This window comes from Chrysemys picta, chromosome 23 (assembly GCF_011386835.1).
Source record: "Chrysemys picta bellii isolate R12L10 chromosome 23, ASM1138683v2, whole genome shotgun sequence".
In the NCBI taxonomy this organism is placed as follows: domain Eukaryota; kingdom Metazoa; phylum Chordata; order Testudines; family Emydidae; genus Chrysemys; species Chrysemys picta.
Window position 1 is genome coordinate 19,187,013 of NC_088813.1, and position 27,649 is coordinate 19,214,661.

Genomic DNA, 27,649 nt, shown 5'->3' on the forward strand with positions numbered 1-27,649 from the left:
ATGGTGGGGAAATTATTCCTAACAAGATCAAAGTTTAATCTCTCAAGATTAAATTGTTGGCCAATTCCTATGGAGAGGGACATGGAGATGGCTCATCTCCATTAACTGTGGCTGGGGAATGGATTTTCATGCAAATTAACACCAACAGAGGGAGAGACAAGGACACAACAAGCCCTCCCTGGCTTGCCTTGGGGAGGTTTAAATCATGGAGAGGGACCTGCAGAAACAGAACGGGATTGGAGCAGTGGGAACAAGCCCCTCTCCACCAGGGAAGGGCTCTGGCATGCAGACAGAAAGGCTCCTCTGTTCTGCTCAGGTCAGGCAATTAAAGGTGTGAGCCCCTAGGGGAAGGAAGACATTTACAATGGGAAATTGTGCCCTGAAACGTGGCCTGGAGAAAACAATGTAACCAACAATTCTAACGCTCTCCTATTCCCGTGGGACAGCCAGCCGCTGAATCACTCTCTGTTAAGGAGTTTCACGTGCCTGGGTTGCAAGAACTGATTCCCTGAAGACATTTTTGTGATCCATAAATTCAAACTGTAACTTAATCACGCCGTGGACTCACAGCTCCATGGAGCTCAGAACCTCACTGTCAGAATAGTGACTGTCGTGTAGCTTTGAAATAGCACAGTTCATGGAGTGCTAAGGGCTCTCCCGTGGGCCCGGGGCTACTAGATTGCGTGGGGCCTCTGTCTACAAGTCTTTTTCCTAATTTAAAACAAAATGATCACAGTTATGGCACCAAGGCTACTAACGCTATACTAAACTTGCCTTCTAATTAACATAAAGCCGTTCTGTGGTTACATTTCAGTCTCAAAACATGTAGAATAGAGTTAAGTTAATTCAAAATAGCCTGCTTCTTCCCTTAGAACAGCTGTTATATTCATTTCTTTCTGGGAGGGAGTTTGGTGCAGGAGGGGATTCTGATCTGGGGCAGGAGGTCGAGGTGCAGGAGGGGGTGCAAGGTGCAGGCTCCGTCTGGGAGGCGCTTACCACAGGCAGCTCCTGGCCGGCAGCCCAGCGGGGCTCTTGGCCGGTTCCCTGGGAGCGGGGGGCAGCGCACGGAGCCGCTCCCCCCCCAATCAGGGGCCACAGAGACGTGCCAGCAGCCAGCCGTTTCCAGGAGCAGCGTGGGGCCAGGGCATGCAGGCAGCCTGCCTGAGCCCCGCTGCACTGGGGCCCCCCTTAGTCCAGGGCCCTGGGCTGCAGCCCCTAAAGCCCCTGCGTTAATCCAGCCCTGTCTGCAGCAGAGTGTCCATCTTCATTGCTGAGCGATGGGCTTTTCTAAACCCAGCAAGCTTCTGTTCTCTGTATTCTAGCAATGAAAACCAGCCTGAGTGCCACAGAGCTGCTTCTGTCTCTTCCCATCTATCTGCCTAGGCACTGGTATGGTCCTCATCACTGCTGTAGTATCTGCGTGTCCCTGAGTATCCAGCAGACGAGGTGAAGGTGAGAGGCCTGGGGGGGGGGGAATTGCCAAGTCCTCGTGTGGGGGAAATCCACTGGCCGAGCTGTATGTGAGCAATCACCTCCTCCCAGAAGGCAAAGCTACGGAAACACCAGCTGAGCAGTGTAAACCCCTCCGGCTCGCTCAGCCATCTTAGAAAAACTCCTAACAGCTCATGAGAGCAGGTAGACAAATGAAAGGATCTCTGGCTTCCTGGTGAAGGTGCCAGGAAATGGACTAGGACAGGAACATGGCCAGCACATTTGGGAATGCAGGGAACTGTGACGTGACTACTCAGCCCTGTGCACTGTATCCCCCAGCCTCCCAGCCCAGATCCTGACGGCTTGGTATGGAGCACGGGCTGCAGCAGAAAGAGCTGCAGTGCTGGACAGGCCAGCTCCAGGAGCAGGTGGTCTCATGTTACTGGGGGGACATCCTCCAACCAGGCATTCCCAGGAGCTCTGCCGAGGAACGTCACGCCCCAGCACTGTGTCCTCAGAGCACGCTGGGATTCCAGAAACAGCTGCTCTGGATCACGCTCCAGCATATCAGGCCCAGTGGCTCCTGTATTCGTCACTTGCTTCAAGAGGAGCATATTGGGCCAGCAGTGAACATGACCCACGTCCCTTCTGTAAAGTGATGGCCGCTGCGGGTGCTAACCTGACTGTTCCTCCCCGGGGGCCCTGGGGCTCAGTGCTGCAGAAGTGCTCAGAAAACCTTGGGCTTTCCAGGAGAGCTCTAAGTTAACAAAAATGGTCAGAACTCTAAGCCAGCGAACTTCATTCTAGAGCTGTGCCACTGCCATGCTGGACAATCACCACAGGCCGCAGAGTCAGCCTGGGGGGGTGGGGGGGCGGCTCTCCACCACTCCCTTTTTACCCCTTTGGGATTCTTGCATCACAAAGTGCAAGTCCCAGACGTTCACAGGAAGGAGCAGAGGGGGGTAAAGCAGCAAGTGCAGCCGGGGGTGGCCCATACCTGTGAGGCTGGTGGAGATGTTCACTTCCGCGTACTGCGGCTTTGACAAGGCATTGAAATCAGAGACGCCATTGACAGCTGCCACCCGGATAGTGTAGTTAACATGTGGTAGCAAGTTCACCAGGGTAACGGTCCTGTCCACCAATCCCGTCTGCTGAGGCACAAAGCCAACGCTGCTGCCGCACTGCTCGCACTGCCGCCGGAGAGCCGCCGAGCAGCGGTCACAAAGGAGGTTATAGGTGATGTCGGTCCGGCCGCCCAAGTCTGCTGGTGCGCTCCATTCCAGAACCAGCGTGGACTGCTTCAGGCTGTAGATGAGATTCCTTGGAGCAGATGGGGGACCTGCAAGCAGAAGAGGGAGCGTTTCACTGCGTGTGCACTGGGTGCAACCACCAGCAGCACCAGTGCGGGGCCGTCACAGTTATAACCCCACTGGCACTGGCACTGGAATTCAGGGGAAATTACAGAATGGCAGAGGAAAAGCTGGATCCAAGAGAGCCTGTTTCTAGGGCACTCGTAATGCCATCCAGTAACACAAGGCGTCACTTGGGCAGCCTCAGCCCTGTGCAATATGTGCTGCAGGTGCAGCACGGAGAGTGTCCGCACTGAAGCAACGTTTTAAAGAAAGCTCTGAGCAAGGCAGAACAGGATTAATGATCAGTCTGAGTGTACGTCTACACTGCAGAAAAAGGCGTGTTCTTAACTCAGGTTAGCTAATCCGCATTAGCTAACTCAAACTGCTGCATTTTCCCTGCTACGTTAGCCTGTCTTTTAACTTGCATTAGCAGCTTAAATGAACGCCTGTAGGGGAACATGGGGTTGCACTCAAGCTGCTAACTGGAGTGAAAAGCCAAGATGCCGTAACTTGACTATTTTAACCCAGATTAAGGACACCGTGCAGTGTCCTTGCAGTGCAGACAGAGCCTTAGAGTCGGATACCTGCAGACACTTGACACATGCCGGCTACTCACACTGCTCCAAGCTGGAGACTTGGCTTTGCTTGTTTCACACGGTGAAATAGCGTAGACCTAAGCCATCTGGCTCTGCAGTGAGGCCATGAATAAGACACCTCTTACTCGGGCTAGCTGTCAGTCAAACCACGCAGGCTGCTGCTTATTATATAAGCAATTCTAAAGTGCCCATCACCGTAGTATCTATTAATCAAATGTAATTAACTTGATGCCATTTAATTAAAAACGTGGGCCGTGCTAGGCTGTGTCTATACAAGTATGCCCTTGTTTTATTGGGGTAATGCCGGCAATCCTTACTGGCATGTTCACAGCCCCAGATTTCAGGCCTTGTAACCTCCGACTGTGAGCTCCCTGCGGTAGGGCCTGGCTTTTCCTATCTGTTTGGAGAGCACCGAGCTCCTTACGGGTGCTACTGGAATAACTCCCGGTGATGCTAATACCCTGGGACACAGCTATAGAGGCCAAGCGGCTCTGCCTGGGTGTTGGTGGCCTTGCCACCCGGGTTGGGGGCACCTCCTTGGCCCGTCATAGGCCTGGCCAGTCCCAGGGCAGTGGCAGCTATGGCTGGCTCCTCTCTCTCCCTTCCATTTACCGAACCATGGATGTTGCTGGAGAGAGACGTACGGGTGCAGGAGGCAGATGGCGGGTCTGACGGGGACCGGGAGTAGTTCTTCTGGCACGTGCAGAACGTGGAGGCTTCTCGATGTGTGAAGCTGCGTTCGGGGCAGGGAGAGCAGAGAGGGAGTCGGGGGGATAGCTTATAAAATCCAGTAGGGCAAGCTGTGAAGAGACAGACAGACTGTTATGGCAAGCCGAGTTCTGGCAACACAAGCAAACGGAGCAGTTGTTAGTGACCAGCCTTCCCCAAGTCCTGAGGCCCCCTTTGTTTTGGGTCTCAGTGTTCAGAAACCTTTCCACGGAGTCAAGGTTGCCAGATTTTAGTTCCAGCAGGTTGGAGAGGCATGAGGAGAGCAATGGGGGGCTCTGAGCGAGGACAAGGAGGAGGTGGCTGCAGGATGAGGCAGGCGATGAATAATGCATGGCCATGGGCTTTAGGAGTCGGGGGGACAGGGAAAGTTCCAGAGAGGACACAGACGCAGCAGCAGGATTTAGCCACAGTCTGAATGGGAGGGAAGAGCCAACAGTGACAGAGCATTTACTCTAAGGCCCCTTCACACTGCCAGAATGGTGTCCGTGTAAGTGAGAATCAAGCCACAAGGCTGCAAGCCTGGGCAAATAGGAGTGTGGCTTTACCGACACAGGAGGTGGGTTGTGGGCGGTGAGGTGGTGTAATATAGTCATCGATACTGAATGATACGAATATAAACTTACAAACTAATAAACTTTTGGTTCCCATGTATTCTCTGTAAATTACCTTTGAGGTTCAACCAAACAAGTCCTTAGTTTCAATGGTGACCCTGAACGCATTTGGGAAGAGAGAAGCCTGAAAACAAATGCGTGAGAGTCGTGGTGCGATCAGCCAGACAGACTTGGATAGACGCGCTTTCCTGCCCGGCTCATGGAGCAGGAGCTCCAGCCAGGACCCCTTTGCTCTATTGGGCAGCTCCTCTGTCTGTTGCGGGAGCCACCCCCAGCTGAGCCAATAGGGACTGCTATGAGGTTGACTCAGCTGGAATTCAAGCCGAACATATGAGCAGAACATAACTTTCAGCACCACACTTTGCTTGCTTCTCCTTCCTCTCGTTGTGAGGTGCTGCTGTCTGCTATGCCTGCATCAGCCCTTCATCAGCTTCTTGAATATTTAAACTTAATCACTTTTAAACTTCCCAGCTGCACAGTTCCACAAAACCCCCATATCTTATCGTTGTTAAGGAGTTCACTGCTGAGATTGTTCCTTTTACAAGAAATTATTCCAGGGCACTCCGGTTCATTAATTTTTTACCGTGATATAATACTGGCAGCTACAATTGTGATCTTAGGACAAAGTACCAGAGATATAGGATCAGCTGGGGATGACATTTATTCATAGGACAATGGAATGCTCAGGCAACACAAAGTGAAAGGCAGATTTTCATCTATTGCAAAGTCTTTTTGGAATTCACATCACCCTGCAAGTCAAATCAAGGTGCGGCATGAAGCATTTTATTAATCCTTCCTCTTCCTTGAGAGCAAAGTTCAGCTAACCATTCTCTGGTATTCTCTATGCTCCCTGGAGTCTGGCACATGTATGGATAGCTGGCTGGCAGAGTTGAGGCCTACCATGCAAATGAGATAATTTTTTTTTTAATGTTACACAAATGGCCTTTCAGGAGTTGCCCCAAACCCACATTTGTTTTATGTCCTGATCCCTGCAATGTCCTGTTGCAGTTCTAGGTACACGTGCACCAAGGGAAGAGGAGAACCATGCTCAGTAGTCATAGACTTTCAGTGTCGAATCAGAGCCCATGTCCATGAGACCTCCTCCAAGAGTGCTTTACCCGATACCAGCCAAGCAAACCAAGACATCAGGGGGAAGAATGGAGCAGGCTTTGCCAACAAGCTTCCCCAAATGTGTCCAGTAACAACAACAAAATGCTTTCCCAGCTTAGACTGCAAGTCCCACTCAGCACGGGAGAGAATTCCAGCTCAGCATTTCCCAAGGCCAATGTGCCATGTTCCCAGAGGCCTGTAACTCAGGCAGAGCTGCCCACTCGACTGTGTCACGCAGTAAGAGACATCTTCTCTGAAACGGCCGGCAGGAACTGAACCATTGCATAATGTCGGTATTATGGCAGGCACTGCACTGAGCTGCTGCCCGTTCTCAGCTCTGTACAGCCGAGGAGCTTTGCTGCAGTGGGTATCGATAGCATCTTGTGCAGCTTTCAACCTTAAAACAAGGATTGTTTCCCTATTTGCAAAAGGACAGTGAATCTGCTCTTGCCTCTGAAAACCCAAATTAAATAGGATTCTTGCACAATGTTACAGCCACGCAAAAAACTAACAACTGCCTGGCCGTTGTCAACGCTACTTCTGTATGGGATGCAAGCCAAGCCTCCTAAGCCCAGTCAGGTCAGCTCAGAATTCTTGGAAGCAAAAACAGAGCGATCGGGAGAAATTTTGTCACTGAAGCAGCTGTTCTCTCCTTGTCGTCCTTCCTGGCACTCACCAGAATGCTGGGGAAGCTGCAGGATGATGCGCTGAAATAGGAAACCAGGGTCTGCAGCCTGCAGTTGCCAACAACTGCCTCCCAGATCTCCCAATTCATAAACCACAGGCCCTTAATCATGGTGAGGAAGCCAACTAGGACTCGGATCCTGCTCTTATTCGCTTATCTGGGATCGATTTAAGAGCGCACAATCCCATATATTTTTGGCAGTCTTTGTTTTAAGCAAACCTTGCAAAAGCTCAAGCCCAACGTTTTCCCCTCTACTGGATTTGTCCCTTTCTGTTTGTTCACTTCTTGCTGCAAGAGAGTGGTGCTCGATTTGCAAGGAGGCCACATTCCTGTGGGATTTGCCATGATGCTGATGAAGAATTTCCTTGAATGTCCCCTTGTTGGGTTAGGGAGAACAAAATCCCCCAATCTCCACCAATATTCCACACAAAGATGGACTACAAGCTATCAGGAACAGTACCCCCGATAATGTCACAGCTAACCTGGTGGCTGAACTCTATGACTTTGTCCTCACCCACAACTATTTCACATTTGGGGACAATATATACCTTCAAGTCAGCGGCACTGCTATGGGTACCCGCATGGCCCCACAGTATGCCAACATTTTTATGGCTGACTTAGAACAATGCTTCCTTAGCTCTCGTCCCCTAACGCCCCTACTCTACTTGCGCTACATTGATGACATCTTCATCATCTGGACCCATGGAAAAGAAGCCCTTGAGGAATTTCACCATGATTTCAATAATTTCCATCCCACCATCAACCTCAGCCTAGATCAATCCACACAAGCGGTCCATTTCCTGGACACTACTGTGCTAATAAGCGATGGTCACATAAATACCACCCTATACCGGAAACCTACTGACCGCTACACTTACCTACATGCCTCCAGCTTCCATCCAGGACACACCACACGATCCATTGTCTACAGCCAAGCTCTAAGATATAACCGCATTTGCTCCAATCCCTCAGATAGAGACAAGCACCTACAAGATCTCTATCAAGCATTCTTAAAACTACAGTACCCACCTGCTGAAGTGAAAAAACAGATTGACAGAGCCAGACGAGTACCCAGAAGTCACCTCCTACAAGACAGTCCCAACAAAGAAAATAACAGAACACCACTAGTTGTCACCTTCAGCCCCCAACTAAAACCTCTCCAGCGCATCATCAGAGATCTACAACCTATCCTGAAAGATGATCCTTTACTCTCACAGATCTTGGGAGACAGACCTGTCCTCGCTTACAGACAACCCCCCAACCTAAAGCAAATACTCACCAGCAACCACACATCACTGAACAAAAACACTGACCCAGGAACCTATCCTTGTAACAAAGCCCGATGCCAACTCTGTCCACATATCTATTCAAGTGACATCATCATAGAACCTAATCACATCAGCCATACCATCAGGGGCTCATTCACCTGCACATCTACCAATGTGATATATGCCATCATGTGCCAGCAATGCCGCTCTGCCATGTACATTGGCCAAACCGGACAGTCTCTCCGCAAAAGAATTAATGGACACAAATCTGACATCAGGAATCATAATACTCAAAAATCAGTGGGAGAACACTTTAACCTGTCTGGCCATTCAATGACAGACCTGCGGGTGGCTATCTTACAACAGAAAAACTTCAAAAACAGACTCCAACGAGAGACTGCTGAGCTGGAATTGATATGCAAACTAGATACAATCAACTCAGGATTGAATAAGGACTGGGAATGGCTCAGCCATTACAAACATTGAATCTATCTCCCCTTGTAAGTATTCTCCCCTTGTAAGTATTCTCACACTTCTTATCAAACTGTCTGTACTGGGCTATCTTGATTATCACTTCAAAAGTTTTTTTCTTACTTAATTGGCCTCTCAGAGTTGGTAAGACAACTCCCATCTGTTCATGCTCTCTGTATGTGTGTATATATATCTCCTCAATATATGTTCCACTCTATATGCATCCAAAGAAGTGGGCTGTAGTCCACGAAAGCTTATGCTCTAATAAATTTGTTAGTCTCTAAGGTGCCACAAGTACTCCTGTTCTTTTTGCGGATACAGACTAACACGGCTGCTACTCTGAAACCTATCTTCTCCAGACCATTCAATATGTCATGGACTTTTATCAAATCCCCTCTTGTCTTCTTTCTAAGGACAACAACCCCAAACTTTTCAATGTCTCTTTCTAACAGAATTTTTCCAGGCCTCCTAACCATTTCTGGAATCCTTCTCCAATCTTCTCCCACTCCCATGCCCCAAATTCTGCACTATCCTTCCAGAGAGGGGGTGACCAATGATGCACAAAGTATTTCAAATGAGGACACACCATCGATTTACATAATGCCATCACCATTTTTATTGTCATCTGCACCCCACTCCTGGGCCTCCAGGTGCTTCCACAATATAAACGTTAAATAATTGTAATGGCTCCATAATCTATGACCAAACTCATGGTCCCAAGCATACCAAACTGCCTGCCTCCCTCCTAGTCCCATCACTGATACCCATGCAAGCGACCACTCGCTTACCATGCATTCTTTATTCTTTGCATTGACAGCAAGCACACTTGTTCCCATCTTGTTAAAACACTGTGCGCGCTCAAAATAGTAGCAAAACAAGCATCATTGATTTGTGCTGTAGGTTGGCAGATAGATAACCTGGCAGATGCACCCGTGGGATGGTTTGCTCTTACATACACAGCTGCTGCATTTCTGTGAAGGGAGGAGTGGAGATGGTTCTATCAAAGGAAGAAAGTGACATCAACTTTCATGCCTGACCTTTTCTGGAAGGAGAGCAGATGCTAGTAGGGATGCAGCATTCAGACGCACATGGCAAAGCTGCTCAGATTATGGTAGGACATCTGTGTCTTCCCCTGCCCAACAGAACTGCCGCATCCTCTCCATTTCACAGCACACTATAGTAACTGAGAGCCTCAAACAATTAATTCATCCTCCGTTTTCTTGTAAGGTAGGAAAGTATTAACCACGTTTTAAAGATAGGGAAATGGAGGTACGGGTCATGTGACTGGCTGAAGGTCACACAGGAAGAGTGGCAGAACCAGGAATTGAATGCAGGTCTCTGGAGTCTCACTCCAGTGTCTGCACAACCAGCCCCTAGAGCAGAGACTGCTCTAGACCCACCGATGGGATTCCAGCTCTTCCATGCAAGTACTGTAGCATGAGATAGTGACTTAGACACAAGCAACATGAAGCCATTGCCAGTGCACACAAAGCGACACCGAATAATCCTTAGGCTGGGCAAGTGAAAACTGCTCTGCAGCAGCACCTATGGTAACGGGGGCGCTGTGACCTGCACATGAGACCCGCCCTCCCCCCAGGTCTCCGGGGACACAGACAGACTCGAAGGTCAAGGCTCTGCACCATGGCCCATCATGACCTGGCTGAGTGATGGAGTCCAGTTATTAATTACGTGGTGGCAGAGGGATTTAATTTGATGCCAACATAGCACCTGAGATGGAAATGTGAAGAGTCCTGCAGCCTAATGGCTAACAGTGCAGTGCAGGACTCAGCTACGGTCAGCGTCTGCTCTCCTGTCCACATTCCCATCTGCAGCTCACAGTCCTACCGGGACAGACATCAATGGAGAGCAGCTCCTCTCAGCATGGAATTGGCAGTCACGTGGCTCCTAGGGGAAAGACAATTCTCTGAGAACAGGAGGACGGGCTGGGATAATGCTAGTGGCATCTTATAACTCGGCCAAGAGATTAAAGAGATTCAATCTCAGCCACTCTCACTAAGGGGAAAATCTACAGCCAGTTTTCAGTTGCCATCTTGCTGTGAGAACCGTGGAGACACGGCTAGATTGAAATAAGTAGAAACCCACCAGGGGTAAGTAACAGCAGGGGCTGTGATCCTGCTGCTGCAGTGGTTCTCAAGCTGTTTACCATCGGGGGCCGTGTTATGTGGGCCACAACCAGTACTACCTGTATGGCCCTGAGGATGTCACATGGGCCGCAGCTCTGTGCTGACTGGGCCGCAGGTTGAGAACCACCGTGCTGTTGGGTTCACTGTACCCAAAGGTCCGTTGTGGAAATAAATTTTATTTGCAGAGACGGGTCCCGGTCAGAAATCCTCCCACACTGCCCGGATTCCACAGCCATTTGCTTGTTACAGCTGTCGCATTTACATGTTTGCAGCTTTAGTGCACTGGTAAAGTCAGAACCCTTCCTTGACAGGGCTTGGCTAGCTGCAGCGCAGCAGTGCACCGCCCCTCCTCTCCCCGGTTCATGCGGAGTGTCTGTCTAGCTCTGCATAATGCAGCAGCAGCAGCTGCAGAGCGCTTTTTAAATTATGCAATGGTATTTAATCAGACAAATGTGAGCACGAGCATGTTAAAACCCACTAAAACGGACCCAGCAAATCAGTAGAGTCCAGTGAAGATTAATAATCCATTCTCTGTGGCCTTATCATTCACCTGACTAACTGAAACATGCTTATTGTTTTGCAAAGAGGAGTGGGGCAGAGACCTGAGTAAATATGGCAGCTTAGCATAAAATAAAGAGGATGAGCACAGAGGGGAGATTAAATACGAGGTGGAAGCCACTTCCTATTATGGATTTAGGAATGAAACCTAATGCTAATACTAAAACAAGGACACACTCCTTTATGTGCTTCCTCTCCACCCGACAGCAGTGGTACAGGTCTGCTCCTCCACGCCTTCCTTCAAAAGGGGTAGGCTGATATTGTAGAGAAAAGGTGAGGGACCTGCGAATGGAAACCAGCAATTGCTCCAGCAGGCAGCAGGACTGGGAGAGGACTTCCCTTCTGGGTGAATTTCAGGACAAGCACTTTGAAGATCACAACTGTCTGCTGCCGGGGGGGCTGGATTTCTTAGCCCACCTGCATGATGCCTCTGCTCATAAAAACTCAGAGCTGCTCCTGGGGCTCGTGCTAGTCGCTCTTTCCTTGAAACTGGGAGCAAAGCCTCTGGCCACTACCCCCGCCCAGGATGCTGTGCTGCCTTGTGTGTTGTCCAGTCAAAATCTGGAACTCCCCGTATTGAATGTGAGCTTCATCTTTCCAAGCCGCAGGATAGAGGAGGATGTTCTGAACATTTCCTCCAGGGAGCCGTTTTCAGATGTAATCACGCTGAGGTGGGCTTTGTGAGGGGAGCGCCGGCTCCTTGCAAGGCACGTTGAAGCATTTGTAAAAGGCTAAATGGTCGTGGATACTGGCAGGGCTCAGAACGTCACAAAACAGCATCATGTAGCCAATCCAGCACTCAGATGGGAGAGACATTCTCTGTGGAAATGGAAGCACCGAATTCATGGCAAGGTCAATCCAGAATAATAAGAGAAGAACTGAGAAATGAAGTCAGTTATGTCAATCTCTCCCATCAGCAATAACGGCGAAACACGCTCTGACCATGCTGCGCAAACTCTCAGCACACACCCCAGCCTGGAGGGGAGCTTGCGGTGCACGTGGTAGGAGCCACAAGATTCGGGTCACAGCGGAGCCCTCCGCAGGAGGGAGAGCGGCATGGTGAAGGCAGGAGGGATCTGACTGAAAGGAAGTTTAGCTACTTTAGCTCACAGGATGTCAAATTATTTGTGAAGTTCCAAATTTCAGTGCAGCTGCCAGCCTTCCGCACCCCCAGGAAGCTGTCAGAGCAGGAGTTGGGGTATTTACCCGCCACTGCCACTGCATTAGCAGGGCTCCAGCGTGGGACAGAAACCCCACAGATTTGGAAGGAGGCATTCTCAGAAGTTGCATTCATCTTCGCCTAGCATTCAGAGAACGGCTTTGAAACGAACTGTGACCGCTGCCAACTCACCTCCCTGCTAGATCGGCATCTAACACGACTGTGACATCACAAGCACTGGTGGGGGGGGGGGGGGCAGACAGGCAGGGACTCGGAGCTCTGATTTGCTGCAGTTACCGAGAACCCAGCTTGAGTTCCAGATTATTAAAGTGGCAAAGTTACATGGTTTAGAGACATGGGCGTGCAAGGCCCCAGTGTGACTGTAGGTGACTCAGACTGCAGGGATTTCTCGCGTACACGCTTCCTAAGCATTCGTGTGGTGGGAAGTCTGGACACACCACCATCTGAGCGGTGAACACAAGAGCAGGCCAGTGTTCCACCCAGTGCCTCTCTCCCGCAACCACCTCACCCCTTCTCAATCTCTCCACTGGCTCCCCTTTCTGATGCCACCAAAAATCCACGCTTACTGTCCTCACTTTTACACCTCTGCTCTTGCTCCTTCCTATTTACCTCCCCTTGTCGCTTATCAAGACATCTTCTTTGGGCCACCACCCCGAGCCCTTCAGCCGCCTGTTTGTCAGTTTCTCAACAAGTGGCACTGGACCGTCTTCGCCTTTGAGCGCTTCACATGGGATGCTAACCCTGAACCGACGCAGAAAGCCACGTTCCTCGTCTCAAGACCCCTCTCTGCAAAGGTACCGACAAGAGATTCCCTGAACTCTGGGGGAGAAAGGATGTTATTCCCCCTGTTCTAGCTCCTCCACAAACAAGGCAGCGCAGCAGGAGACGCCCCAGGGCCACATACAAATGTTTTTCCACAAAGCCAAGCAGCAGCCCCCACAGAAGAGAGCGCATCATTAGGGGACAAATACACACATTTCTCTGCAAAATGCAACTCACTGGTCTCACACAAACCCCGATTTTGTGGCTTTGGGGCCTGAGCTGCATGTGGGAATCCCACTGAGGTTTCTATTCGCAGGTCGCTCCCAGGACAGGACAGCAGGGGGTACCACTGTACCCCAAGCCTAGGGTGACCAGATGTCCCAATTTTATAGGGACAGTCCCGATTTTTGGGGTCTTTTTCTTATATAGCCTCCTATTACCCCCCACCCCCGATCCGATTTTTCACACTTGCTGTCTGGTCCCCCTACCTGAGCCTGGCCTGAAAGTGGCCAGAGCCTGCTTTCCGGCCGGGGCGGGGGGAGTTATTCTAGAGCTAAATCACTCAGTCCCTTCGAGTCTTGAACAGAAAAACCCTCAAATCCAACTCCCTTTTCCTAACCAAAGCTAAGGATGCCAGTTGCTTCACACGGCAGTGGCACATTCATAGAAGGTAGAAAGCTGCCCACTGACGTGCAGTGGTTCAGCGCCAAGGGTAGAGCTTTACGGCTCAAACACCCGAACAGAAGCTGACTTTGTAATTAAACACGTTTTCTTCTATTCTTTCTTCTCTCCCCTTTTCGCTCTTGTGTGAGGCTCAGATGTATTAAATCTAGAGGGTTTGTTTAGCTGTAAGTGTAGGAGGAAACAGATTGCTTTTTTCCTAATCAGGTTTCCATAACAGCCTGAGGACACTGTCCCAATCCTCAGACCAGTAAACAGTTTCTGGAGCAGTTGCCACACTGGCTTTTCACCTTCAACTTGAGCTCCTATGATAAATCTATCTCCCCCTTGGGATCTTCCCACATTCACTGTGGCTTTGCAGCCAAATTTTGGTCATGAGTTTGTTTCTTCTAGAGAGCTGTCTTTGCGAAATCAGACTCCCCCTTTCTGGAATTCTTCACTTCCCAGACCAATGGCTCTTCTGCTGTTCAATGTGGTCGCCTTTACCTTTGTTTTTTTATATACCTCTTAAGCATTTAATTTTTGAACTTTTTGACAGATCTGTATTTTTCTCATTGTCTCAACTTACTTTGTTCACCCATAAACCCTACAGACATCTCTAAAGCACAGAGACAAAAAACCTGAAGGACACAGTATGCATTAGCACTATTGAACTTGTTCATGTTGTTTAATTCATAGCTATAGTGGAAGTGTTGTATGCTTGCCAGCACGAATCAATAACGCCTGCAGTTTCTCCCCCAAACGCCTATACGATCATTTATAATTAACACTACAGCTCAGTAGTCTTCTAAAATCAATTCCTTTCACTTTTTTGTGAGAAATTGTATTTGACAAAGTTCGTACACTTCTAATGTGCGTTAATTTTCTGTGCTGAGATGTTGAATAGCATGCATTCATGAAAGGGCCATAAAGGAGAGATGACAGGACAAACGCGCCAAACCTAGTGATTCAGACCAGTATGTTTATGGACTGTTACTGGTCACGTGTACACGTCCTCACGAGTTAAACCTGGAACCTTCAATCCCCTCACATCCTCCCAGTCATAGAGCCACCAGCCCAGCCTCCTTCAAACAGGTCCCTGGCGTGGAGCCAGAGGAGCTAGTTAGCTGGGGAGGGAATGCAAGCCGATTTGGATTAACCTGGTCTATCCACTCCAAGTGCTACACACATCATCATACACCCCATTACTGCATTCGGCAGTGGGGGGGGGGTGGTTACAGGTTCATTCTGAGGCTTGTTGATAATCGGTTCTCAGCAGAACATGGATGACCACTTGGTGGTGGGTGTTTCTTGCAGGGAAAACACTGAAGGGCAGGGGCAAATGAAGAGCGGGTTGTTATACATTTTAGGTTCCCCTTAACCTCTGCTCAGAAACTAGCCCCTTCAACTCTCTGCTCGTTTAACAGGGCTCACCCAAAGCTCTAGGTATTATACACAAATTAACACACCAGGGGGTAGGTCCTGAGAGACTGTAGAAAGACCCCCTTTGAAGCACAGTGGCAACACACACCAGCAGACAGCATTGCAGGAGAAAGTTCTTTGTTGTCCATGGCTGAGGGACAGGGCAGAACTTAGCACTAAACCAATTTTCTCCTTAGAATCCATCAGTTGCATAGGATGGCGGTTTAGAAGGGAGGGAACTGGCTTTCACAGAGGATAATTGTGCTGCTGTGTCGAGGCCTCGTGATGAATCACACACGCCGAGCGCCTTCAAAGTCCCTATTCCAAAGCCAGCTCCTGTCACACGGCGGTAAAACAGTGACATCATTTCCCCTAAGGCAAGAGCATTTGCTGCAAATTTCAACTCGGTCGTATAGCTAAAACGATGTTTCAAGCTGACATCTATTCATACAAAGAGAAATGCCACTGTCCCAGCTGGAGTAGCGCTGCCGCCTATTAATCCAATAGCCACAAACAACGTGAGCTGGAATTAATTTGCTCTTCGCCAAAGAGTAGAAATAAAAATCAATATTTATCAGTGTGTGGCTCCCCACAATGACGTTTGAAAGTTCCGTAGTCAGCTCCTTTGTAGCGCTCCAGTCTGCTCTGTGCCAATGATCCAGGATGAACAGACATCAGGGCTCTGGCCCTTCCCCCCACCCAGTTAACACTCCCCTCCCATCATTGTGCCCCCGTAACTGAGGGGTGGGCAGAAGCAGGGCAGCACGCACGTTCAAGCAGGAAGAACCCACATTCACACCACCCCTGGGACAAGTCCAGACGGCACATTCAGCACTGCACAATTCGCCAGGCACTTTCTACAGACAGCCTCCTCCCTCTGAATCAGAAGTCGCTGGCCGCTCCTGGGAGGCAGGCCATGGAACCAGAGGGACTACACGTCTGATCTGGCGAGGCAAGACTAACGAGAGCGAAGGGACAATGGAAAAGCAGGGGAACTGCTCTGGAGACAGCTAAGGAGAATGGGAGCCATCAGCCCCACCCTCGAATTCCCAGGGGCACTCCACCCCGTCCGCTGTTCTTGCTGTCTTGAACCAAGTGACTTGTCTCTCTTTGACGGTGCAAGTTGTATCCGGCAGATACATAAATGAAAATTAACGCAGTGCAGCGGCACCCAACGCATGCTGGACGTTGGGCAGACGTAGGAGGTCAAAACCCTGCCCTGCAGAGCTTCCAAAGGGAAAGAGAAAACAGGGGGAGAAGAGGGGGCAGGGCGGCGCCTGGTACATGTCTCAGTTCCCCACTTTAATTTTGCACATATACTAGAGCACCTGCTGCCCTGCTACGAGCCAAGAACGCCTGGCAGGTTGCTTGTAGGGGCTGAGGTAGACGTAGCTTTCAGGAAGGATTTGAATGCCAAGAAGGCTGGACAGACCAGCTCAGAAAGGGCATAGAAGAAAATACAGACACTGTTGTGAGAGAAGCAACAGACAGAGTATGGACACTGGCACATTGGTGCTCTACCATAAAACCCCTCTTCCCACCCCTCACTTCTCCCCTCGCCCCCCGCAGTGGGATTGCTGAGCTCAGAGAGCGGGAGTGCGGCTTTAGTGCATTTCCTTCCGCGAGTCTCTCTCTGTCAACTCCGCCTATAGGGCTTCTTTTCCATCACGGTCCATGACGGATGAGAATGCCCAAGCCTCGTCATTCAGGTTCCTGGGAGAGGGGAGAGACGGGTAGAACCAGCTGACACTGTATAGCTAAGATTTGTCTCTCCTCTCCAAAATCTTCAGACACCACCTTTCAAGATGGTAGTTACCTTTGTGTGCGAGTCCGTGTCAGGATAAACTTGGTGGGTCACAACAGGGAAGCCTCAAAGCAAAGCCCCGGAGCTGGAGGCGACAGAACATTCTCGAACGTGCTGCTAAGTTAACTCAGCACCACCCTCCCCGAGTGGGGTCACATCAGACAGGCTGCTGGCGCTGCCCAGGGGAAAAACAGAAGTCAAGCAGAAGGCCGCAGGACCCACATTCAGTCCCACTCCTTTGGGAAGAGGAGTCCAACTCTGCCTATAGCTTCTGAGGTGCCAGGTGGGGGAAGACGAGACAGAGCAGAGAGGTGGATGTCCAGAACATGAACGCTTTTTTCTGTGTTAAAGAAACTCTGCAGTGGCTTTTGCTATGTTCAAGCTGTTCCACACACAGCTTTTGCTTCACTGTAACTCTATTGATTTAGACAGAGTTAAAGCGGCCTGGTCCCTGAGCCCCTTTATGCTGTTATAACTGCATCCACACTGGGAGGTCATACTGCTTTAACTGTAAACTGTATCAGCCGAGAAACGGATAAGGCAACATAAACATCTGCGTGTAGACGAGCCCTCAGAGACAGGAGATACCAGAAGGGAAGAGCAGAAACTTCTGTCGGCCAGCTAGCACATTGGATTTTACCCAGCATTTCACGGGATCCTCTTTGGTGCCTTGCCCCCTTCTCAGTTGTAACAGCTATATCATGCAATAACTTTGGGGACCATATTGTATTATGTTTATGTATCACCGTGGGCCAGAAATTGTATGCAACCCAATCCTCCAGGAACCAAACACTGGGGAGGGGTGTGAGTGTGATTAAGATTTATCACTCAGGTTGTAAACTCCTCCCCCTGGGGAGACCTGCCTAGACTGGGTCATACTGGGCTTTCACAGGCCAACAGACAAAGATCTTTCTGGCAAGTGGGCCTTGTTCTCCCTAGCTGCAGAAAAATCATTCCTGTGCTACTGGACTTCCACCCTTCTGCTCCACTGAGGAGCCGAGGTGGAGAACTCACTCACTTCACCCACCTGGAAAAAAAAAGGGAGGGGGGGGGGAGAGGAAAAAACAATCCTGAAGACAAGGGCAAATTCTCTGGTGTCCATTGTATACGATCACAGATTTTGCTGTAACTAAATGAAATACTAGGGTGAAACCTTTTATAAGAGAAAAAGGTGGATGAACCATTGAACTGGATTTGGTCTAGTACATCAGCAGGTAGGAGAGGGAGGGGTGTGAGCAACAGGCCCCCAGAGTGAGCCAGGGATTAACTGCATAATCTATTTCCCTACAAAGGGCAAGGATGAGAGATGAATCACAGATAGAGGGGCAGCTGTTAAAACAGCCCCTTTTCCCTAGAAAAGAATCAGTCTTCATTTTTCTTAGTGGTGAGCCTATTCTAGCTCACTTCTCCCAGTAGCATTCTTGGCCTTAAGGTGTCGAGTCATCTGAAAACCCAGCACACTCTACCAGTGATTCCACAAATCCCCTTTCAGTCTGCGGTTAGCCGGTACCTTCTCCTCCAGTGCGAGGCAAATGGAGCGGTTACTCAGAACTATGGCACGAACACCGCACACATTGTTAGTGACTTTTCATTACAAAGGACCGAACAGCTGTTCACAGGTTGTCTTATGTATTTAACACATACCGGATCTGCAGGTCCCTAGGTGGAGCCCTGCGTGTGGACTACACAGATACTACTTCTAGGTGTCCTGTTGTGTGACTGAAGTAACGTGAAAGCACAGTTTCAGCTGCATGCCAGCCCCCTTCCTGATGTCAGTGAAGAAAAGGGTCCCAGCTACACGCGTCTACAGCAAACTGAACATTCGAAGTACTGTATAAACATCAATCTCACTTGTCTCTACACCTGCGATTTGTGAACTACAAAACTGCTCTCACTGCAATTTCTCTCCGGAGTTCTTCCCATGGATTTTAGCTACCACTGATGCCCCTGTACCAGGCTGACTCCTGGCCTCTCATCCATCTGATTGCCATTATTAAGCTTAACTCACTGTTATGTTTCAGACATTGTATCAGACTATCAGGGGGGACGTGTGCTTCTTCGCACACGGGGATGGATGAAAAGAGAACCCTTGTCGAGGAAGAGCTACAAGTGCTCCGTGTAGGTGTGTCCTAGATTCCCAAGCCCCATGGCCGGTGGGGGGAAATGGATCAGAATATCAAAGTACTAAAAGGTGGGAGAAATTCACCCACAATCTCATGCCAGGTAGATCAGAGGACATTCCCACTGCTAATAAATGCACATTACCACTGGGTGATCATCTGGATCTGGGACAATTTCCCCATTTTCGGCACTCACTACACATTCAAGCCCAGACCCACGTGTTCCAAAGTGGTCTCTAACTTTGGGTTCCCACCTTGAGATAGGAAAGGTCTGGTTTTTAGGAGGCTGAGCACGTGGGCTGTTAGTGCTCAGCACGTCTGGAAATCTGCCCCTTGCTGTCTCAAATTTACTTTAGGTAAATTCAAGCCCAAGATCTTCAAGGAACTAATCCCCGGACAAAGCACCAAGGCGCCTCCTCCATCCTGTGAGCGCAGCGGAGGTTTTATTACGTGCCTCCAGCACTGACAGGAGCTACGAGGTGCTGCAGATTTCATGCAATTAAGATTCACACTCTAAAGATTACATTTAAATATCATTAAGGAAGTCCGGGCGAGAAGCGCAGCAGCTCGGCCCTGGGCAGCAAACCAGACTCGGATGTAGAAACAGGCCAACTAATTTCCAGCCAAAGCGTCTCTGGAGTGCAAAGTCAGTCTCCCAAAGAAGCATCATGCCCTGCCCCTCACCCCACAGAGGGCAGAATAGCCCTGATACCCCCAAAGAGACACCTGGAGGATGGGAGGTGGCCACGTACCCCTCTCCTCCCCATAGGAGCTGTTGGAGGGGTAGCAGTGTTCATTTCCCGTCTATTTCCGACTGGGGGGAAGGGAGTGTCTCTCACACACACACCCCTTACCGGCGCCAGAGAGCCAAGGTGGCCCATGGAACATGCGACCTATGGGTCGAGTAAAGCTCAGACAGTCTGGATAACTCTGCACGTTGAATGCTGAACCTGGAGTTTGCCTTTGCCGGCTCACTGCCGGGATGGGAGTGTCTGAGTCCCAGCACTGGGGCCAATGCAGCCGTGACCCCTGTGAGCATCAGATCATCGCACTGAAGCTGTCGATCATTCGGGTTTCCCTCCATTACCACCGAGACGTATCAGTTACTGACAAAGGCAGTAAATGCCAGCGAGCTGCCACTTCCCTTCAGTCACCTGGCCCCGGGGGAGGCTTTGCCAGCTGACCTGTAAAATGCTATTGCCACGTGTGTGCTGGCCCTCCTCACACGTTCCATTTGAACTGTCTTTCTCCAGCACATCTATCCCCGCCCTATACTGACTGTTTGAATCCTTCCACACCAGGGGTCTGGCAATTACCTGCAGTGCCGAGGAGATCAAGGAAAGGAGTCGTTTCAGGGGGGAAGGAGAAGCCCAGTCTAATGAACTGGAATAACCAGAGCAGAATTTCTTGGTTTGAAACGCCCGCGGGCAGGAGCACCTGTCAGCGCTCTGGAGAGAGAGCCCTGCTAGTGCTCACACTCTTGGGATGCAGCAGAAAGCAGAGGAGTCTAAAGACATTTATTTTATTGCCCACAAGGAAGCAAGTTCTGGTGGACCCTCCCCCCCGCCCCCCGGAAGGTCCTGGACTTGTTTCTGAACAAGCCTGGCCTGGCACTGTGGGCAGTGAACGCCAGCAGGAGGATTAACCAACACACACGGCCTCTGCAGAGCGTCAGCTTCATCCGGTGCTTTGGGCGGGTTTGAACGAACCCGTTTGCAGTCAGACTGGAACGAGGTGTCGTCCCTACAGAGCCCTGACTGCTCCCTGCTCGGGCTCTCGCAGGCTCACCGTGACCGCTCCAAATTAGCAGCAGGTAGCACAGGCTCCACTCCACCCCCCTCCTACAGTGCATAAAGAGAGCGCCCGGAATACGGACACACGCATGGACAGACAGCTGCTCAGATGCCGAGACGCCCGCAGGTTAATTTGGCAGCACCGTGACAGTCATGTGTGTCGGGGTGGAGGGCAACAGCAGCAACCCCTGCCTCTCCCAAACAGCAAGTACAGACAGAGTCCTATGCAGCTCCGACCCCTGCCAGGCCGTGCACAGAAGGGCCATTCCCTCCACCCCACCCCTGGTGAGGTACAGATTGGGGTCGTAGCACTCAGACAGCAATTCACAACACCAGGTACGCCCGGCTAGGGGGCGGATTTCTGGGCAGCACACTGGTCTGCTCTTGCAAGTCTTTTATTTTCTGGTACTGCAAGAAAAAGCTTAAATACAGCAGAACACGATCCTGCTGCTTAGTGTCCCATCTGGCTGCTCCAGACACAAACTGGCCCAGCCCCTGACTAAACGAGAACAAACGGTTCCACTCTCTACACCTACCTCGGAAGAGAAAAAAATTATTCTTCCGATAGAAGTAATTCCAGGTGAGATAGATTGCTCAAGTGCATTTTCATTAGGGCTGCGATCTCGTGTGTTTTACTCCTGGACGACACACACCAATTACACCAAGATGAGAAATACCAGGAGAGCGCGCAGGACACTGACCCTGATTGAGAGACGGCTGAAACCAATGAGTCACATCTGCCATCACTACTGGAAACGTACTTGGAGGAAAATGGGAAGAGAAGCCTTCATGTCATTGCTGTCTATGCAGACTCATTCAGAAGTCTGACAGATCCCACTAGCTTCCCAGCTCCTAATCCCCGGCCGGGTCTACGCTAGGGAATAGCTCTTGTTCAGCAATCAATGCCCCGCACCCGGTACGGCTAGCCCAGTGCTGACCCATAAGTGTAGCTTGCACTGATGGAGCTAAATGGAGTTTATGCCGCTTGAAATTGCCTTTCCCTGATATTTCTGGGGGGGGGGGAACCCATCAGGTATTTGTTCCTTAAAATTGTTGCAATCAATCAATGACTTAATGCAGCAGGTCTTACTTTAAAATAAGGGTCAGCTCCTTTGAAGAGTGCCTTTTGAATCGAACAGCCGCCACGTGCCTGTTCGAGAGGAAAACTCAGGTCGCTCAGGAAAAATAATCTTCCTGTTTCCTGTCCAGACTTTTGCCCCTGCACCTCAGATTAAAGCTGAGCTGCTGTTCAGTACTAGGGGCTCTCCCGAATCACCACCAGCCCACTTGTAACTAAGCAAGCGACACCTGGCATCTGCAAGGAAGAGGCGGAGAGACAGGCAGCGGCAGGAGGGCTCAGTTAGTTAAGGACACACCAATCTCTACAGAGCAATTCCTTTGCTCAGATAGGCATGTTATTGAATGTCTTATTTCTAAGCTGCTCCAGTACCTACCATGAGAACCCCCTTGAGGAGGGTGGGCAGGGCAGGTAGGGAAATTCTACGGGCTTCCCTCCTGCCCCCATACAGGAAGTCAGGCTAGATGATCACAATGGTCCCTTCTGGCCTTGGAATCTATGATAAAGTGTAAGTGGTACAGCTCATGAGCTGGGGAAAAAGCCTAGTCAACAATTGTCACTGTCTCACAGAAAGAACAGGAGTACTTGTGGCACCTTAGAGACTAACAAATTTATTAGAGCATAAGCTTTCATGGGCTACAGCCCACTTCTTTGGATGCATATAGAGTGAAACATATATTGAGGATATATATATATATACACACACATACAGAGAGCATGAACAGGTGGGAGTTGTCTTACCAACTCTGAGAGGCCAATTAAGTAAGACAAAAAAACTTTTGAAGTGATAATCAAGATAGCCCAGTACAGACAGTTTGATAAGAAGTGTGAGAATACTTACAAGGGGAGATAGATTCAATGTCTGTAATGGCTCAGCCATTCCCAGTCCTTATTCAATCCTGAGTTGATTGTATCTAGTTTGCATATCAATTCCAGCTCAGCAGTCTCTCGTTGGAGTCTGTTTTTGAAGTTTTTCTGTTGTAAGATAGCCACCCTCAGGTCTGTCATAGATTGGGGGGTTGTCTGTAAGCGAGGACAGGTCTGTCTCCCAAGATCTGGGACCATCAGGGGCTCGTTCACCTGCACATCTACCAATGTGATATATGCCATCATGTGCCAGCAATGCCCCTCTGCCATGTACATTGGCCAAACCGGACAGTCTCTCCGCAAAAGAATTAATGGACACAAATCTGACATCAGGAATCATAATACTCAAAAACCAGTGGGAGAACACTTTAACCTGTCTGGCCATTCTATGACAGACCTGAGGGTGGCTATCTTACAACAGAAAAACTTCAAAAACAGACTCCAACGAGAGACTGCTGAGCTGGAATTGATATGCAAACTAGATACAATCAACTCAGGATTGAATAAGGACTGGGAATGGCTGAGCCATTACGAACATTGAATCTATCTCCCCTTGTAAGTATTCTCACACTTCTTATCAAACTGTCTGTACTGGGCTATCTTGATTATCACGTCAAAAGTTTTTTTCTCTTACTTAATTGGCTTCTCAGAGTTGGTAAGACAACTCCCACCTGTTCATGCTCTCTGTATGTGTGTATATATATATCCTCAATATATGTTTCACTCTATATGCATCCAAAGAAGTGGGCTGTAGCCCACGAAAGCTTATGCTCTAATAAATTTGTTAGTCTCTAAGGTGCCACAAGTACTCCTGTTCTTTTTGCAGATACAGACTAACACAGCTGCTGCTCTGAAACCTGTCTCACAGAGGAGCTCTCCCGTCTTCCCCATACATGCTGGGTTTGCAGTCTTGCCTTGTCTTATTGCAAAAACTGTCATCAATATTTTGCAGACGGTGAGCAATTCTGGTACAGAGCCCCGCTGTGAGGAAGAAAAGAAAATCTTGTACAATCTCCGTGCCTGTGGAAGAGGGACAAAGTCTGTGGGAAAGGGAGATCAATACTAGCAGTGGATCAGTTCTTCAAGGGACAGTCATGCTCTTCCCTTTTAAACTCCTGTTATCTTGGTACCTTACTGTTAAAATGGATCTTTCAGACTGTGCCACTTTGGAACAGGAGGGAAATCAAAGGTAGTTTTTCTTCTGTTAGAGAACTGGTTTTCAACAATACTTTTCAAAGTCTACAGTCTAATGTGTTCTCAGTATTTTTGAAACTCTTAGGACAACACTACAGTATATTTTTTGCCCTTCTTAAATAATTTTAAGAACACAAGTGAAATAAACTATGTGCAGATGCCAGAATTGTGTGCATCTCTTGAAATATTAATAAGCTCTTACTAGGAGAAATTAAATTCAGTGATTTTATCTAAAGGAAAATTAAATACCCCAAGTGTTATCAGTATGGCAGCGCTGAAATATCCCACGATTTAAAGTCCGCAAAAATATTCACTTGAATTCAGTGTAGGGTGACCAGACAGCAAGTGTGAAAAATCAGGACGGGGATGGGGGGGTGGGTAATGGGAGCCTATATAAGAAATAGACTCAAAAATCAGGACTGTCCCTATAAAATTGGAACATCTGGTCACCCTAATTTGGTGCAATCCTCAGTTTTGTTTACTGAACAAAAACCTTATAAACATTTCTCTTTATGTAGAGCCTTCCTCAAGGCCACATAAAAGCAGAGACAGCAACAGAAGCCTAATGTAGTTTACTGTTTGTTTCAATTTCGTAACGTAATTCACCAAGTTACAGGTCAGGGCATACATTTCACAGGAATATCCCCAGCCTACCCCCGATAACAACCTGGAACCTACCTGCCTTCCAGCGTTCCCCCGGCTCAGAGTGAATACTTATCGCCTGCCTTGCCTCTCAGCAGAACAATCAGTATGTCCATCTAGGAGCCAAACATCTATAACCTTAAGCTTGACAGGAATTTTGCAAACAAGTTGTGATTCTTGTAATTTTCTGAGTATTTTACACTAAAATAAAGAGTCATTGTGTCTAGCTCTGCCGGGATTTCCAGGGCCCTAATTATGTCAGACACACCGTAACATAGTGATAGACTATGCAGGATAATAAAATATCCCCAAGCTCGATAAGCACTCCAAAAAGGAATTTACAGCAGAAACATCTCTCATAAGGAAGGCACAGGAGAAAGTGTGCGTGGGAGAGAGAGGCACCTGTTACGGGGTAGGGTAGACTCAAACTGTAGGTTGTTAAACAGATGAGAGAGGGCTTCAGTAAGACAGACGTTCTCAATGCAGTGTAAAGAGTTGCTTTGCTTGGGTTGCAAAAGCCCTGCTACCACAGTATGCTAATATGCAGAACCTGACTCGGGAAAGTGACCTGTCTGCTTTTACTGTCCAAGTTGCTAAAGATGCCAAAACAAAGTCATGGAGCAAAAAGGAAGTTAGAGTCAATATAAAAGCTCTCAGATTACATGGACTCAGGTGGTTTTATTATTAAGCGAAAAAAAAAATCCTTTACTAGTGTTACTAAATCAATGTATATATTAAGAATGTCCCTTTAAATGCACAGAATTCTATCTGCCAAGGAAATTATGCAAAGCTGTATATTGTGAAGGATACTGGATAAATCATGAAAGTAAAGCCTGGGTGTTTGGTGCAAGTCACCAGAATCCCAAGAGAAAAATAAATCCTTAAACTATATGCAGTTGATTATGCATAATACTCAGGCATCAGCCAAAAGACAAAATAAACTCAGGTTTCTAAGCTAATGTATAAAAAACTAAACGCATTTAAAAAAACAAAGTGCTGTACATATGGATCCCTTTCTTTAATTTAAATGAAAAAGCAGATTTGAGGCTTCAGAAGACTTTTTGCACTAAAGAGCTACAAGAATCCCATATTCAATTTAAAAATTCTCTAATTTTCAACTAAAACATTTTGTTTCCATTAAAAATTAGAGAATTTTCAAATTAAAGATGTGACACTAAAATATACAGCCTTTAAAAAGGCCCCCAACACTATCCTCCACCCCATGCTTTGACACAGCCAGGTAAGATCCCAGTTTCGGAAAGCACCTCTGTGTTTAAAGTCAGACACATGTTTAAGAGCTTTGCTGGACCAGGTCCTAACCACGTGTGGTACCTGGAAGCCATGGACAGATGGGAGGAGGCGGTATCAGACACATACCTTGGATTACTTAAGGCTTGCATGTACCCATGACACTCTCTGACCTCTCCCAGGCTGTGGCAATCACACATACTCTACTAGGAAGAAAGTCATGTGCGTAGGGTGACCAGATGTCCCAATTTTTGGGTCTTTTTCTTATATAGGCTCCTATTACTCCCCACCCCCCGTCCCGATTTTTCACATTTGCTGTCTGGTCACCCTATGTGCATGCAGTGCATGGCCACACTGGACTAAGGAACTTGCTGCTGTCTGGTTTCCATTGGAAGAGCTATGACTAAAACCAATACACCCTCCCTAGGCGTTCCCATTTCACCTCCCACTCAGTCACAGGAGGGCTTCTCCTGGCTTGCCAGCTTAGTTTCTGCATGGCTCTGGACATCTGCCGGTCTCTCTGTAAAGAGGCCCCATTGTTCCTGTTGCCCTTTTACAATAAGTGTGTCTTTTCCTGTTGCTTTAGGTTAGATTTGGGTTTCTGTTGCTATTTCTATTCCAATGGCTATAACACCAGCTAGCATTTATTAGAAGAGTCCCCCAACTTCCAAGACTGTTTGGAGGGGAGTTGACCTGCACGGGGCCCCCCCCATCAAATCTAAGGCTCAGATTGTCTTCAACCTTTTTGCATTCTGCTTTCTTACCTGGCTAATGCAAGTGCCTCTGTTCCCAGCATGGCATGGAGCACACCAGGAGTTAGGTATTATTATCCTGAGTTATTTGTATTATCACAGTGCCGAGGAACCCAAACACAGACCAGGACCCCACTCTGCTAGATGCTGTACAAACAAAACAAAAAGACAGATGTTGCACCAGACTTCCCATCTAAAGAAGCACTAGTCAGGCACACCGTCCCAGCCACATGGAAAGATGCCACAAAAGCACTTTCCCTATTTAGCGAAGATGGAGTCTTTCTTTAAACACCTGTGTTCAAAACCTATACATTGTATATAAATAAATATATTCTATTTCTGCAGCTCCTGATTCCCCACATCTGCCTCTCTCATCTTGGCTCTAGTGCAGTTTTATTTGTTCCACATTCCAGTAATTCTGACATTCAAGTACAGGATGAATACTGAGGACAGCGAGAGAATGGTTGATGTGCAATGCAAACAAATAACCCTTAGGATTTACAAGGACACAAGCGCAGTACGCATTTGAGTGCCAATACGGGAAAGACATTGCCAATAACTCACTCAGTGCCAGCAACTGCCTTTTATAAAGCTGATGTTTGCATTTCCTCTGTATGAAGAAACTTAACTGCCAGTTCTGGCAGAAGACACTAAATCAAGTCCTGAGTTTAAGGCCCTGGAGGGGAGGGGAGGCATTCTGATTTACTTGCCGCTACGTCATCCTCATCTGACCTCTGGGAGTGAGCGATTATAGCACCCACTAACCTCTCAGTGAGGCGCTCACTGTGTCAAGACTCTCACCCGTCAAGCAAGCACTGACGCTCAACTCAGTTCCTGCAGCTGTGCCATCTCTTCCATTTTTGTTGAGTCCCCCATCTTAGGGTCTGTGGCAGGAAAACCGTGTCTTTATTTGCTTCTCTATGATGGGTAGCAGGGCCTGAAAGGTTTAATCTCCCCCTTTCAAATACAGTGGGGGCATCGCTGCTTTTTTAAGAGTAACAGACATTCAGGTCTTGTTGAACCGGTCTTAAAAGTCTCCATGGATGACCAGAAAATGAACAAAGGTTAAGATACTGGACAACTCCTGCATGTAGCACTGGTTGAAAACCCGATTTCTCTCCCCGTCCCCCTGTGAAAGAGTTCAACATGAAAAATTTCATTCAAAAATTTGA

General features: G+C 48.6%; 1 protein-coding gene across 5 annotated transcripts in view; it reads right to left on the reverse strand.

Moving 5' to 3' along the window:
* Positions 1-27,649, reverse strand: part of EPHA10 (EPH receptor A10) — a 117,317-nt gene that overhangs the window by 56,248 nt on the left and 33,420 nt on the right. For 4 of the 5 annotated variants that reach the window (XR_010594692.1, XM_042853977.2, XM_042853976.2 and 1 more), the window contains exons 4-5: positions 4,024-4,179; positions 2,429-2,770 (exon numbers count right to left, since the gene is read on the reverse strand). Coding sequence is in view for 4 of the 5 variants with exons in the window: in XM_042853977.2 (XP_042709911.1) it covers positions 2,429-2,770; positions 4,024-4,179 (498 nt within the window). In the remaining variant the exon portion in view is untranslated. Of the gene's footprint in view, positions 1-2,428; positions 2,771-3,991; positions 4,180-27,649 lie in introns of those variants that run through there. The other variant, XM_008167093.4, reaches the window with a different exon arrangement.